Here is a 16622-nt window from a genome sequence, read left to right as displayed (position 1 = left end):
CTGGGCGCTGGCGGGCCAGGGCGCGTGCCCGGTCACCCCATTTCACAGACGAGGTCGCGGAGCGCCGCTGGCTCACGCTGAATACAAGCGTGTCTGTGTTTCCAAACAAACCCGGGTCCCCTGGTCCCCTGGTCCGCTCGGAGGGCTGCGCTCCCGCCTGAGCCAGGCTGGCTGTGGCATCTGCGACGTCGGTGACGTCAGACGGCTTCAGGAATCTGCATCTGCAAATGGGCAAGATGCTTCATCGGGGCTCAGGGAAAGTTTAACTGGCCCAGCACAGGGTCCAGAGCTCAAAGGGGTTTTATTGGGGGGCTTGCTCAAAGTTCTTTTTCAATGAGAAAATTCATTTCGAGAATTAGTAATGAATCAATAATTAGTCAGTATACAATTATGTGCCCTTTCCTCCCTCTCTCTGACTCACGTTTTCTCTTTGATTGCTCTCAGCTGAATTAAAAGGGTGAAAAGTGTTGAAATGCGCAGGTACTAAGCCTTCGCTGCGCAGATCACTCCCCTGTGCTCTGACCTAACATGTCTAAAGCTGGGATGGGCAACGGGGCCCCACATTCACTTGACTCTGGTTTTTGGTTCTTTTATTACCCTCCTCCCCACACAAGCTAGTGGTGTTGTTGCAGTTACATTTTGTAATGATTAGAAAAATCAAAGAGATTTCAAGATAGGAAGAGGAAATGAAATTTGTGTTCCAGTGCTCACAAAGAAGTGGCGCTCTGGGGAGTGGAGTCGTCATTAACAGGATGGCCTGTAAAGTTTAAAGTCTTCGCCGTCAAGTCCTGTCTACTAGGCCATCCGGACACCAGCCTAACCCATTGCCACCAAATGGATTCGACTCATAGCACACCTCTAGGAAACCTGGGGCTAATGAGGCTGTAAATCCTTATTTAAAGACAACTTCCATCTTTCTCCCGAGAAGCAGCTAGAATGCACTGACCCGGGTGCACTAAAGACCAAACTGTTTTAGCATCCAGGTTACGCTATTACATTTGGAATCTGGGCCTCTCATTACCTGGAATCTTTATAACGTGCCCAGAATGAAATGGCTAAATTCTTCACCTAGGACTATTATGTAAAAATGCATAATTATTAAATCCTTCAACAAATGGGAAAAATTTCTAAAACATTTAATTACTAAAAAACAAACCCAAAATAGAGAATTATATTTTAGGATATATAGAGACACACACACGTAATATCTGACACAAAATTGTAGCCTTTGATGATAATGTGTACTTTGCCATTCTTTTTCTTTAACCAGTTTTCCTATCCTCGGTATTAAAGATGTGATTGCAAGTCATAGGGCTGGGTCAGAAACTAACAATTTTTTGTTTTGACTCCATCAAAGCTGAAAATGTAGTATCACGTAGATAGTTGAAAAAAGTAATAAAAGTTTCATTGCCTTTTCATGGAGTTCTAGGTAACTTGTCTTAGCTTTATCCAAAACTGAGTTACAGGCTTTGATTAAAATATTGATTGTAATTCTAAATCCAAGAATAAATGAGCTAGCTTTTCTTCATAAGTGGTGAGATTACTGTTCTGGTGATTCAAAAAAAGGATTGGTTATCCATAAAGTTCCTGAATGCAAGTCGATTTCTAGTGGGTAACAGTCATTGATTGATATTTGAGAAAGTCCAAGTGTTCTAGAATCATGCCTGTGAGGCTGCTCATGTTTGAGTCTGATGACTTTGAGAGCTCAAAATGAAGGGAACATGTCATAATCATTCTGTGGTGTGCGCTTCACCCATGTTTCCAACTTTCTCTTAAATGTATCGATTTTACTATATAAGCTGACGAGAGTAGTCATAGTGCCTTGGAGACTTGAATTTTACTCACATGTGAAAATATATCAAATAAGTAGGCCAGCTTTGCAATCCATTCTTTGTCATGAAAACACTTGGCCAAATCTGAAGGTTTTTTATTTAAAAATATTTCAATTTCACGCTGTAATTCAGACTCTTGTTAAAATCCCCCTCTGGCTATCCAATGCACTTCAGCATGAAGTGGGAGATTCACATGCTCGCTCCCCATCTTTTTGCACAAAATTGTTAACACATGTGAACTTAAAGCATTGCTCTTGGTAAAAGTTAAAATTGAAGCTGCTTGTAAGAGAATATCATGTAAGTATGGAGGCAACTTTTCCGCTGCTAAATGTTCACAGTGAATAAAACAATGAGTAAATACCATGGTATTCATGGAAACTTCTTGAATTTTTACCATTAAACCAGAACCTGCGAGTCATGTTTGCAGGCCCATCTGTACAGAAATCAACACGGTGTTTCCAATTGAGAGGTTTACTCGATGGATTTATTAATTCAAATATTTCAAAACCAGTTTTTTGAGACCGCGTTTCAGTGCGACACAGGAACGACAATCATAAAAAAAACGAACGCAGCACAAAAGAGGGGTAATGTTTGCGTCTCTGAGATCTCGTCTATCTGAAGGGTGAACCATTTTGACTGGCTTTTTGAATCAGCGGATCTTCGATGTCTGCAGATAGCTCATCAATCTTGTGTCCAATCGTATTATTAGAAAAAGAGGTGCTTTTCATCTTGTCTCCAGCACTTGAACCCAAAACTTCTGAGCACATTTCTACCAAATAAGGTTGAATTAATTCTTCGGCAATGGAAAATGGCTTCTTGCTGGCAGCAATTTGGAAAGCAATTAAGTAAGAAGCTTTCACAAGTGACTTTTCAACTACTAAACACTTCTTTAAAGAGCTGTTGCAACATTCCATTTCAAGAGACTTTTGCTCAAATACAAAAACCTACTGCTTTGTTTTTCTAATTCTGAGTGTTTTGTTGCCAAATGATGAGTGCGATTTGGTGGCTGCCTATTTTCAATGGGCAAGATTTCCCGCCAAAAGACACACTGTGGTCTGGGTAAACTTCCTTTTGATTCCGGGCAGATAAGAAAGCCGACTTTCAAATACTCTCTGCATTGTAAGTCTGGAAGAAAATCTCTTTTTTTTTTTCTTTGCAGGTGGAGAATCAAGTTCTGAATCATTTTTCTCATTAGGCAGACGTATATCTGAATGAAATATTTGAATCTATTCTTTTCATGTAAAAACAAGCAGTATTCCTTATGTTTGTCACAGTATATTAAAAATAATCTATTTCGTCACTATTTACGTTTATCCAAGAATACACTGATTAAATACAAGCCATAATACCTTCATGATGCCATTGAGAAGTCAATTTCTCCTTTCTTTGTCCTAAGTTTAGTCACTGACTGTAAGTACATCTAGGTGGTGGTATATGCAAGTAATGTCATATGATCAATAGATGACTGAATATAGGGCTAAATTCATCAAACTCATCAAATTAGGAAAAAATTGCTTAATTTCAGAGAACAGAAACAGGGAAAATATGTTACAAAGTGTCAACATTTGGTGAATTTAGATGAAGATCTTACTGGTGTTTTGTTGTGCTAGTTTTACAACTTTCTGAATTTTCTAATTTTTCAAAATTAAAGTTGGGGGGGGGAGGATTCATTATTTATTTTAATACCCAGTGCCCATGAGGGAATAGAAAATGAGCTCTCTTGAACACTGCTGTTGGAGCATAAATTGATTACACTTTTCAGAGAGCAATTTATTTAGCAACACATCAAAAACCTGAAAAACATAGATCAGCTTCTAAAATCAGTAATTCCAATGCTTAGAATTTATCCTAAGGACATAATTAGGCAAGCACACAAAGATTCTTTCACTCAGCTTAATGCAATATTGTTTATAATATTAAACACCCAGAAGCAATCTAAATGTCCAATCTCATGTTGTTAGTTGCCGCTGAATCAATTCCAACTCTGGCAACCCTAGATGTGCAGACTAAAAAACGGCTCTGTAGGGTTTTAAGACCGTGACCTTTTAGAAACAGCCTGCCAGGCCTGTTTTCCAAGGCGCCTCTGGGTAGTTTGAATTACCAACTTTTCCACAAGTAGCATAGCACATAACTGTTTGTGCCATCCAGTGCTTCCTTAATATCGTGGAGCTAATTGTATTATTTACATTGGTATCTATGCATTCATTAAGAATGTCTCTAAAGGTAAACAAGCAGCCATCTAGCTCAGAAGGAACAAAGCCCACATGGAAGACGCACACCAGCCTGTGCGATCACGAGGTATTGAAGGGATCAGGTATCAGGCATCATCAGAACAAAAAATCATATCATTGTGAATGGGGGCGGGGGGAGTGTGGAGTGGAGACCCAAAGCCCATTTGTAGGCCATTGGACATCCACTTACAGAAGGGTCTTGGGGAGGAGACGAGCCAGTCAGGGTGCGATGATGAAACATACAACTTTCCTCTAGTTCCTAAATGCTTCCTCCTCCCCACTAACATGATCCCAATTCTACCTTACAAATCTGGCTAGACCAGAGGATGTACATTGATACAGACAGGAACTGGAAACAGGGAATCCAGGGCGGATGATCCCTTCAGGACCAGTGATGAGAGTTGCAATACCGAGAGGGTAGAGGGAGGGTGGGGTAGAAAGGGGGAACTGATTACAAGGATCTACATAAAACCTCCTCCCTGGAGGATGGACAACAGAAAAATAGGTGAAGGGAGATGTCGGACAGTGTAAGATATGACATAATAATAATTTGTAAATTATCAAGGGTTCATGAGGGAGGGGGGAGCGGGGAGGGAGGGGAAAATGAGCTGATAACAAGGGCTTAAGTAGAAAGCAAATGTTTTGAGACTGATGAGGGCAACAAATGTACAAATATGCTTGACACAATGGATGTATGTATGAATTGTGATAAAAGTTGTACAAGCCCCCAAAATTACGAAGCTATTGTTTCTTGACATATCCTGCATCGAGGTCTGAGTTTCTGAAGGCAATGACCACCTCCCTAGGGCTTTCACGAAGAAATATGTGCTCTCTGATTGACACTACCACATCCATATAGCAGTTTTGGCATCCCCGGGATTCAAACGGTATTCCTTTTCAATGCTCTTTTGAGTTTGAGTAACAAAAAGAAGTTTGAAGGGGCAAGATAAGGGTTATTGGTTGGACAGGATAAAGTTTCCTAATAAAATTCTTATAGGGCAGTCCTTGTGGCCCTCAAAGAATGAGTAGGTATGTTGTCATGAAAAAAAAAATTCCTTACCACGATTTTCTTGGCCCTTTTCTTACCAATGCAATTATATATATATTAACTTCGTCATACTAAGTCCCCCTTACTGATCTGTGTCCTTTGAGACTTTGGCGTCCCCACAACAGTCACCATAATCTTCTGAGCACACCTCTTGGCCTTGAATTTAAATGGCACAGCAGATCCAGAGGAAGCCACTGTTTTGAGAAGACCTTGCTCTCTGGACTGTATTAATACATCCCAAACTCATCCCTGGTTAAGATTCACTCCACAAAATCATCTTCACTAGCTTCGATTCTGATAATGCTTCTGCTCCCACCAGACAGAAAGCTTGCTGAGGCCAAGATGTTCACTTCAAACGGAAAATGCTGGCCCAGCTGCAATCCCAGCTTCAGTCGCTACCACATCCTCATGTCCCTACAGTCTTCTTCCTGCAGTTTCTGGATTTCAGCCACAGGCTGATCCTTCGCCAAGGTCGGTGGTCTTCACTCTCTTGGCTCATCTTTGAGGTCTTTCTGACCCTTACAGTCGATGCTCGGCCATCTGAAAACTGTTGTCTTACGTGGGGCAGCCGCACCATAAAAGTCGCCGTGATCAGGGAGGAAGTCTACCTAAGTTTTGTTACTATTTTAGCCATGATCTCAAAATAACTTTTTCCCGTGGTATTACAAGTATCCTTTTTCTAAAAAGCACCTTAATAAAACTAAGACAAACATATTCCTGAGAGAACTTGCCTGCATCTATTCATTGATCACAGAAGCATGTTTAAAGACATGTTTAGTGTATTTTAATCCCTGTTTGAATACATGCATTTATGAACAGTAACCCTAGAAGCAATGCTTTTTGACTTATTCTCTGGTTAACGTGAATTTAGCACGTACTTAACCTTGTTAAGTTCAAACAATTTTCCTGACCACCAAACTCCCGAGACACACGATTAGTTTACTTTTAGTAACAACTGAATTCAAAGTACTAAAAAATAAAAATAAACTCAGCTTAAATCAGTAATGTTTTCGATTATCCTTGTATCTTGGAAATCATTACATCTTGTCTATAAATTTGGAAACTTCAGCATTCACACACAGGTGGGGTCCACTCTATACATAGTGCTTTATATGCACATGAATTCAATATAGTAATTAGTAGCAGTAGTAACTATTATAAAGGAATAAGTCAAGTGTACAGAAAGTATAAAGAGATTTCAGAAAATTCATGGAAAATTCCATTATCTTCTCATTCCATTTCCCCCACAAACTTTTTGAAGTCCTCTCATCTACAACCGAAAAAATAATGTTTTTACATCAAGAAATTGGCGGCTGCTTTCTTTTCCTTTCTTAAAAACTCAATTAAAAAGTCCTATCTGTGGAAAGCCCAAGGACCCATCCTGTCTGACCTTGCCCGGGTCATAGATGTGGCTTGCAAGAGGAGGCCTTGGTCTGTGTGACAGGCTTGCACGATACTGCTCTGTTTTTTTGGAGTCTGGAAAGTTGGGATGAAGGAAGTTTCATGGCAAATGCCTGAGTAATCTCCTCTTTAAAAATAAATTCAGAAACCAAAGAGTTTTTTTTTTTAGTCCCTTACGACTGACTACAATTGCTATCAGTTGAAGGATGGCATAAAAGACTGAGAAAGGGTGGGTGAGAAACAATTCCTCTGAAATAATAAAGAATAATAAAGAAGCTGAAAAATCTGTACTAACTCCTAATACTCCTAATCAATTCCATGATTTTAAACCATAGGCTGTTTATAGTAAAATCAAAACTATGAAAATAACTCTTGCTGGTTAGGAAAATTGACTATCCATAAAACTTATATGCGACCTCAAACCATATGCAAAAATAAATTCCATTATCAATTAAAGATCTCATCATAAAAAAGCAAAACTTTAAAATAATTGGAGAACTTTCAAATGGCAAAAACACAGAGAAAACAGTAAAGAAAACACAAAATAACAAAACACATGAACACGCATACACACACAAACACAAAAATCTTTAAAAAGAAAGAATACTGATTTATTTGACTGTCTCAGAATTGAAAAATGTGGCAACAAAGCTCTTTAAAAATGAAGTCCTGTGTTGTTTAATGATAAACAAGATTGGGAGAACTTATTTAAAATACATTTATTTCTGTTAAAAAACCAACTATTTACTGAACATTTACTTTATAGCCAGACACTGTTCTAAGTCCTGAGGACAGAGCAGAAAACAAGAAAAATCTTGCTCTTGTGGAATTTATATTGTAAAGGCACACAGAAAATAAACAAGTAAAATAAACATCTAATGTGTAATTCCAGATAGTAATAAGAGCTAGTAAGAAAAATCAAGCATGGCAGGGAACAGAAAGCAATGGTAGGGCGTGGGGTAATTCTGGAGTAAATATCTGAGCACTGATCTTCTGAATTATTCAAGAGAGCAAGAAAGGCATGCAAAGGCCTGCAGCCAGAGGATTCTAGGCAAAGGACGTGTGGGGGCCCAAGCCTTGAAGTGCGAAGAGCTTGGCACCCATTGAGACCATCAACATCGCTGAAACAGAGTAGGCAGGGGGTGATAACTTCGAACCGCAAGCAGAATCAAGTCATGTAGGATCTGACAGGTCTTGGAAACATAATAGTGGGAAGCCACTGAGGTTATATTTAAATTTACTTCTTAAGTCCAAAAATCAGAAAGATATAAAAGGTTATATACATGAAAAGTTAGTTTTCCACACTTATCTGCCATCCAGACTTGACCTTGAATACAACCACTTGCCCTAGCTTCTGATACATCCTTCTAGAGACAACCCATTTAATTAAATTGTATCTTACTGCAAATGGTAGATAAGATTAACAAGATTCAGCGCCATACTTTGTCACTAAGCAAGCCATCTCATTGTTGCTGTTGTTGTTAGGTATCATTAAAATCAGTTCCAAACTATAGCGGCCTTATGAACCCTGTGCACCACAGAACTAAACACTGCCCAGTCCTGCGCCATCCTCACAACTGTTCACATGCTTCCGCCTGTTGTTGCAGCCACTGTGCTGATCCATCTCGTCGAGGGCCTGCCTCTTTCGCTGCCCCTCTGCTTCACCAAGCATGATGTCCTTCTCAAAGGACTGGTCTCACACGACAAGTCCAAAGTATATAAAAGTCTCACCTTTCCTGCTGCTAAGGGGCACTCTGGCCATACTTCTTCCACAATAGACTTGTTTGTTCTTTTGGCAGTCCATGGTACTTTCAATTATGATACTATTCACTAGTATCATAATTCAAATGCATCTATTCTTCCACGGTCTTCCTTCTTCAAAGTCAAACTTTCACATGCATATAAGGTGACTGAAAATACCATGGCTTGGGTCAGGTACACCTTAGTCCTCAAAGTAACCTCCTTACTTCTCAACTTTTTTTTTTTTTTTTGCTTCTCAACATTTTAAAGAGGTCTTGTGCTTCAGATTTATCTAATGCAATGCACAATTTGTCCTCTTGACCGCTGTTCTATGAGTATGTATTGTAGAACTGAGCAAGACAAAATCTTCGACAACTTCAATCTTTTCTCATGTTCCCCGACTGGTCCAGCAGTAAGGATTTCGGTCTTCCTTACATTGAGCTGTCATCCACACTGAAGGCTGCAATCTTGCTCTTCGTCAGCAAGTGCTTCGTGTCCTCCTCACTTTCAGCAAGCAAGGTTGTGCCATCTCCTATTGTAGGTTCATAAGCCTTCCTCCAATCCTGATGCCACACTCTTCTTCATATAATCCAGCTGCTCTGATGATTTGCTCAGCAGGCCGTCTTAGAAGTATATTAGCAGAAATGTTTTATTAAGCAGCTCCTGGTGGTTGTTGTTTTACTGACTGTGCTAAGGCATGTGACTGTGTGGACCATAGCACACTTTGGATAGCATTGAGAAGAATGCGATAGCCAGAACAGCGCCCGGTGCTCATAAATGAACCTGTACATGGATCAAGAGCCAGAACAAGGGCATACCACATGGTTTCAAATCAAGAGAGGAGTGCATCCGGACTGTGTCCTCTCACCACACGTATTCAATCTGTATGCTGAACAAATAATCAGAGAAGCTGGCTGAGCTGAAGAGGAATGTGGCATCAGGATTGGAAGAATGTTTATAAACGACGTATAATGTGCAGATGACATATAACCTTGTGTGGCAGTTACATAATCGCCTGCCAACTCTAGTGAAGGGGTAGAGTCTAGCCTGTCGATCACGTCACAGCTTGATGACCTCATTTGGAGGCCAGATGGAAATAAATAGCTCACCGAGGCCAGACTCACTCTCTCTGCCTTCCCTTTCCTGCTGAGGAGACATGTGGAGACCTACGCCAGTGTTGAGATGCTACCACCGCCACTGGATCCACAAAACTTTCCACCCACTGGCCTGTGATCTTCCTGCATTTGGCATCATTGCATGTGCTGCATGAGTCTAAAGAGGAATTTATGGACTAGTATTGAACATATAGGCTAATATCTGACTTATGGACTTGATCTGGACTGGAGTGGGATGTTTTCTCAGTATACAATTGCTCTTTTATATAAATCTCTTTTACACATATACCCTGTTTCCCAGAAAGTAAGACATCCCCGAAAATAAGACCTACTTACAGTTTTGCCTCTCACTGAAAATAAGGCACCCCCCCAAAATAAGACCTCCCCAAAAATAAGTGCCCCCCCACCAAGCTACTGTAACTCTGGACTATGGACCATAGTGGAGGGTGCCGCTGCCAGCTCACTGTTGGCCGCAATGCAGCCAGAGCAGACAGGAAGTGCGAGGTCTCTTTTAATAAAACAATAAACAATAAATGTGTACCGTATTCTTCCTCATGGAAAAATAAGAAATCCTCTGAAAAGAAGACCCAGAGCATCTTTGGGAACAAAAATTAATATAAAGACACTGTCTTATTTTCGGGGAAACAGAGTAAGAGTGTCAATGAATGTCGACAGCCATGAACTTCGGAACCAGGAGCTTCCAGCCGCTGCCCCAGACAAGGGCAGCTTCCCGCTGGACCACTTAGGCGAGTGCAAGCGCTTCCAGGAGAAGTTCATGAAGTGCCTCCGGGACAGTCCCTTTGAAAGTGCCCGGGGCAGAAGCGAGTCCAAAGACTACTTAGAGTGCTGAATGGAGAGGCAGCTGATGGCCGCAGAGCCGCTAGAGAAGTTAGGTTTCTGAGACCTGATGGCCGAGAGACCAGCCACACAGGGCAAAGGTTGATGAGGTGGTGCCCACGGTGCTGCACCCTGCACAGCCATGAGGCCTGCGCTGCAGGCGACAAACTCACCACGCATGGTAGCTGCTCCTCTTTGCCCTAGGGGTGGGGTGAAGCCTCCTCTCTGCCAGACCACCCCTCCTGGCCCACCTACCTGCTGTATACTACACCCTCTAGTCCACCCTTGCGCCACCCCTGCAACAGGCCTCCCCACCACCTGTCCTGTACCGCCCACAGTTTCCCGCCCCGCGCTCACTCTGTCACACTCTGGACATGGCTGGTCGCACTCTCACTGGGCTAGCTGCCTCTGCGGCCAGCGTGGTGGTCCACTCGGCACTCCTTGGTCCACTGTGACAGTGCCCTGTCCTCTGGGCTGGCCTAGCGCCTCCCTTCACCAGCTAGAGCCCTGGGCCCAGAGAAGCTGTCCCCCGCCCCACCCCAGCCTGTCTAATAAAAGGGTTGACCCAGAGGAAAAAAAAAAAAAAAGAGTGTCAATGAATTTGTTTCTCTGGTCAACCTGGACTTACACACCTTGCTTGCTGAAAGTGAGGAGGACTTGAAGCACTTGCTGATGAAGATCAAGGATTGCAGTCTTCAATAAGGACTACAACTCAATGTAAAGAATAAAGAAGACGACAAGCTTCACTCTGGACCAATAGGTAACATTAAGATAAATGGAAAATAGCAGTGGGTACCAGGGGAGGGGGGTAGAAAATGCTTTAAAGTTGATTGTGGTAAAGATTGCACAACTCTTCTTGATGTGGTTAAACTATTGGATTATATGATATGTAGACAAAGTGCTAATAAAACTGTTAAGAAATAATCGGAGAAAAGATTGAATATGTCAAGGATTTTGTCTTGCTTGGATCCACAATAAATACTCATGGAAGCAGCAGAGCTGAAATGACAGGTTGCATGGGTAAATCTGCTGCACAGACCTCTGTAAAGTGATGAAAGGCAAGAAAGGTACTTCGAGGGTTAAGGTGCACCTGACCCAAGCCAGGGTACTTTCAGTGACCTCCACTGCATGTGAAAGTTGGACATTGAATAAGGAAGACTGAAGAAGAACCGATGCGTTTGACTTGTGGTGCTGACCAAGAATATGGAGCGCACTGTGGACTGCCAAAAGAACAAACACATCCGTCTACAAAGAACAGCCAGAGTGCTCATGAGAGACGAGGCTGGTGAGACTCTGTCCTGTGTATTTGGGACATGGTATAACGAGAGACCAGTCTCTAGAAAAGGACACCATGCTTGGTAAAGTAGAGACAGCAGACAAGAGGAAGAACTCAACAAGATGGATGGACACAGTGGCTGCAACCCAGGGCTCAAATAGAAGAACAAATGTAAGAGGTTGTGCAGGACTGGGCGGTGTTTTTTCTGTTGTGCATGAGGTTGCTATGGATCAGAACTGAGTTGATGGCATCTAACAGTAACCATCATTAGCAGCTAAATAGTATTCCATTATTAAATGTAACATAAGTAATTTGAACAGTCCCTGCTGCTCAACATGTAGGATATTGTAAATCTGTAGCTATTACAAACATCACTACAGTGAATACATTTACACAAACCAAAATTCTGTATGTGTTAACATACCTGTAAGTCTTAGAAGTGCTACTGATGGGTCAAAAGATAAAGATTTTAATTCTGATGCTATTTTAAAATTTATCACTACAGAAATTATAACAAGAAACTGGGCTATCAGCAATGTCTCATCTATGAGTCTCTTTCCAATAGTATTGTGAAACACCTTGCTATTTCTCAGTGAGTTAAAAAATCATCTTACTGAAAGCTGATGGTGCCCGGCTATCAAAAGATATATCATCTGAGGTCTTAAAGGCTTGAAGATAAACAAGGGGCCATCTAGCTGAGAAGCAACAAAGCCCACATGGAAGAAGCACACCAGCCTGTGTGATCATGAGGTGTTGATAGATCAGGTATCAGGCATCACAGACCCAGAACCAAAAATCATATCAATGGGAATGAGGGCAAGTGCAGAGTGGAGACCCAAAGCCCATCTGTAGACATTTGGACATCCCCTTACAGAAGGGTCACAAGGAAGAGACGAGCCAGTCAGGCTACAATATAGCACCGATGAAACATACAACTTTCCTTTAGTTCCTTAATGCTTCCTCCCCACCCCACCACCCCACCCCACTATCATGATCCCAGTTCTACCTTACAAATCCAACTAGACCAGAGTATGTACACTGCTCCACATAAGAGCTGGAAACACAGGGAATCCAGGACAGATAAACCCCTCAGCACCAATAATGAAAGTAGTGATACCAGGAGGGGAATGAGAAGGGGAGGGGAGAAAGGGGGAACCAATCACAGTGATCTAAATATAACCCCATCCCTGGGGGATGAACAACAGAAAAGTGGATGAAGGGAGATATCGGTCAGTATAAGACATGGAAAAATAATAACAATTTATGAATTATTAAGGGTTCGTGAGGGAGGGAGAGTGGGGAGAGAGGGGGAAAAATGAGGAGCTGATACCAAGGGCTCAAATAGAAAGAAAATGTTTTGAAAATGATGATGGCAGCAAATGTACAAATGTGCTTGACACAATGGATGGACGTATGGATTGTGATGAATTGTATGAGCCCCAACAAAATGATTTTTTTTAAAGTCACTACAATTAAAAATATATATATTTTAAAAATCATCTTACTGTAGGGTGGTTATTTTTTTATGTTTTAAGCATTATTTATATTTCTTCCTCAATCATCCATTCATATCCATTGTCCCACTTTCATGTGTCTTTAAACTTTTTCTATGTATAGTTTTGGAATAGGTGCTATATAAAACTCGAAGATTCAAGGAGAAAACAATAAAAATCATTTTTATTCCTTTATCTTTCCCCTTGTCATTCAATTCTCCTCAAACCAAAAGCAAACTCACTGCTATGAGTCCACTGTTATTCATATTGACCCGAGAGGACATAGAAGAATGGCCCCATCGTTTCCAAAGCTGTAAATCTTTACAGGAGCAGACAGACAGCTTTATCTTTTGTTCTCGGAGTGGCTGGGTGGTTAGAACAGTACACATTGAAGTAAGCAACCCAATGCCCGGCCCACAGCCCTGTCAGCACTTACTAATCCTCCCAGAGGGTAACCACCATTATTGGGTATCTTCCAGAAGCATTCTAAACATATGGACAAGTGTGTGTACACGCCAAATTCACTGCCATAGAGTTGATTTTGACTCACAGCAACTCTACAGGACAAGGTAGACCTGCCCCACAGGAGCAGACAGCCTCCTCGTTTTCTCCCAAAGAAAAGTTGATGGGCTTGAATAGCTGACCTTGTGGTTAGCAACCTAACACTTCACCCACTGCAATACCAGGGCTCCTTGTGTAATGTGTATCCAAGATACACTACCATTGACTCTACGAAAGAGCCCCAGTGGTGTACCACTTACATATGGACAGGTAACCACAAGGTCAGTTCAAAACCACCAGCCGCTCCGTAAGTGAAAGGCATGGCTTTCTACTTCCCTAAACAGTTACAGTCTCAGAAACCCATTGGGGCAGTTCAACTCTGTCCTATAGGGTCACTCTGAGTCAGCATTAACTTGATGGAAGTGAATGAACGCTTTACAAGAGTAGAAAGCCTCATTTTTCTCCATTGTAGCAGCTGGTGGTTTTGAAATTCTCCCCTGGAGGTTTGCAACCCAATATACAACCCTCTATGTTACCATGACTCTTCTTGTATTGTGTATCGTACTGTTTAAACACAAATGATAGCATGCTATATTCACGTATTCTCATTCTTCCTAATAGCTGTATAATAACCCATGGATGTTGGGTCTTTTTACTGACTGATAAAGCACTTTTCATATTTAAAAAGCAAAAACTAGCCCTTATACAATGAGTTGCAACCCTTTCATTTTGTCATGTGTCTTCTGCTTTGTATTGTTGCTGTTTCTTTTACGGACTCTGGATTTGTGACATATTTAGAACAGCCTTCGCTACCTCTATCTTATTAATTTTCTTTCCTAGTACTTTTATTATTTTTCACACTTCAATCTTTTCTCCATCTGGACATCATTTAAATTTGAGGGTAAAAAGTATTTTCTTCCACATGGCTACTCAGTTGTCAAACATGAGTTACCTGTATTTCTCCTGCTGATCTGAAATACTTCCTGTATCGTACTACATTCCCATATATATTTAGGTCTGTACCTAGACTTTTCTACTGAATTGGCCATTTATTTATGTCCCAGTAAAACTTGTCTTAATTATGTACCTTTGTAGTATTCATATAATGTTTCTATAAATCTAATGTGTGGAAACTAGCCAAAGTATCACCACCACCTTTTTTCTTGGGGGTGGGGGTGGGTTGGCGGTTTCATTGAGGAATTTGGAGCAAAGAAGCGACATGATCTGATCTTAAAAAAAAAAAAAAAAAAAAGCCTGGTTTCCAGTGTGAAGAATAAACCACAAAGGGCAAGAACAGTAGCAAAAAGACTGTAGGTAGGAGGTTACTGCACAAATCCAAAATGACAATGGTGGCTCAGACTACGGAGGTGGCGGTGGAGGTGGTAAGAAACACGGGAAATGGGAAGGAAGTGTGGGAAAGAGGCAAAGGGTTCTATTTTAGACATATTAGTTGAGACGCTCATTAACCATTTTAAGTGTACATGTCAAGGAGACAGTTGGATAAATGAATCTGGAGCTCAGAGGTCAAGGCCCAGAAATGAGTTTGGCCATCAGCCACCACCTTTGTGTCTAAAACTAGATTCGATGAATCTTCTAGAAAGAATGTAGAGAGAGAAAAGTCAAATAAAGAAAGTATTTAATGAAGAAAGCTCAACTATGCCAAATATTACTGAAGCGGGGAGTGCACTGAAGGCTTACGGCTGATGAGAGCAGCGTCCGTCGAGCGCGGTGCAAACAAAGCCTAACTAGCGTGAGCTGAGCAGACAGCTGAGGAGGAGGTGGAGCTGCAGGCAGAACTCACTGAGAGAAGTGTTCTTCACAAGGAGAGGCTTGGAAATGAGACAGGACTTCGGAATGCCATGGTGTTAAAGGACTTTTTCCTCCAGGTAAAAGCTAAAATCATATATGTGTGTGATAAGAATTGGTCCAGTACAAGATGGCAAAAATGAAACAACAAGAACAGGAAATCCAAAGCTTAGTCTTAAGAACACATTATGGCAAAACTAGCTTTAAACAGCCAGGTTGCCAGGACTTTGTCCGTTTATTTTATGATCCTGGTCCGGTTATAATTCTTCCCTCCCCCTAAAGACCCAAGGCTCATTTGCTTTAATGAGGCTTTGGATTTCTGAGCACTGTCGCTCGGATTCGCCAGGGCACTCTCCGAAATTAAGGGCACGCACTGCCCTCGCATCCGCTGGGCTTTCTTCGTAGCACGTGATCACATCGAATGTCTGTTCCCAAGGTGCTGGGTTTCACGCACACTTTTTGGCACCAGCTATATGACTTAATGAACACTTGGATGACGTTATGGTATAAAAAATATTTTTAATTACATCAAGAGCAGATGTGACAAGAGCAGCACAGGAGTTGCCAACAATATTCATCAAGAGCTGATGCCTACGGTTCTGGGACTGACAGAGGAAAATGGAATTTTGCTTTCCTGCCAGAGTGAAGCTGGCGCAGCGAACGAAATACTCTGTGATTCTTCTAGGCTGTCAGCTTTGAAATTATGCATTTCTTTCTAAAATATTTAATTTGGGGAAATTTCACACTATTTAAAATTTGAAGCATAAAGTGGGAGTTTAAGGATATTTTTACTTTGCACTATTTTCAGCCTCACATAACTCAAAGTTGCAAAAAACAGCAGTATATTAAACTTTCAAAAGACCTTTCAGTCTAAAAGGAAAATTCTGCAACATAGAAAAGTAAGCAATCAGGTGAAACTGATAAGTACAGAAATGAACTAAGGAACCAGAAGATAAGCTTAATTAATCAAGAAATATATTCTTATCAATGATCTACTCCTGATCTAGGTCCAAAAGCCTAGGATTTCTACAATAATCTAGGTTCACAACATAAGTTACTGTGTAATATATTACTCTACTTTTTTGAAGACTAAGCTGTACGTAGAAAGTTACTCAGAAAGTGGCACCTGGGAGGGTGGAGGGTGGGTAGGGTAGAAAGAGGGAACCGATCACAAGAATCTACATATAACCCCCTCCCTGGGGAACAGACAACAGAAAAGTGCGTAAAGGGAGATGTCGGACAGTGTAAGACATGACAAAATAATAATAATTTTTAAATTATCAAGGGCTTGTGAGGGAGGGGAAAAAATGAGGAGCTGATACCAAGGACTCAAGTAGAAAGA

The 16622-nt window shown here is 41.3% G+C and overlaps 1 protein-coding gene across 1 annotated transcript in view; it reads right to left on the bottom strand.

Annotated features, from left to right (window-relative positions):
• Nucleotides 1-7952, bottom strand: part of TMEM35B (transmembrane protein 35B) — an 11043-nt gene extending 3091 nt beyond the window's left edge. Inside the window, exons 1-2 of the mRNA XM_045298911.1 lie at nucleotides 7915-7952; nucleotides 77-221 (exon numbers count right to left, since the gene is read on the bottom strand). Coding sequence (XP_045154846.1) covers nucleotides 77-221; nucleotides 7915-7952 — 183 coding nt within the window. The remainder of the gene's footprint in view (nucleotides 1-76; nucleotides 222-7914) is intronic.
• Between the last annotated feature and the right edge of the window lie 8670 nt (nucleotides 7953-16622).

This window comes from Echinops telfairi, unplaced genomic scaffold (assembly GCF_000313985.2).
Source record: "Echinops telfairi isolate 266 unplaced genomic scaffold, ASM31398v2 ScPeMD7_7457;HRSCAF=8495, whole genome shotgun sequence".
Lineage (NCBI taxonomy): Eukaryota > Metazoa > Chordata > Mammalia > Afrosoricida > Tenrecidae > Echinops > Echinops telfairi.
The sequence above is the reverse complement of the archived record's forward strand: the minus strand, read 5'-3'. Positions and strand labels throughout refer to the sequence as shown.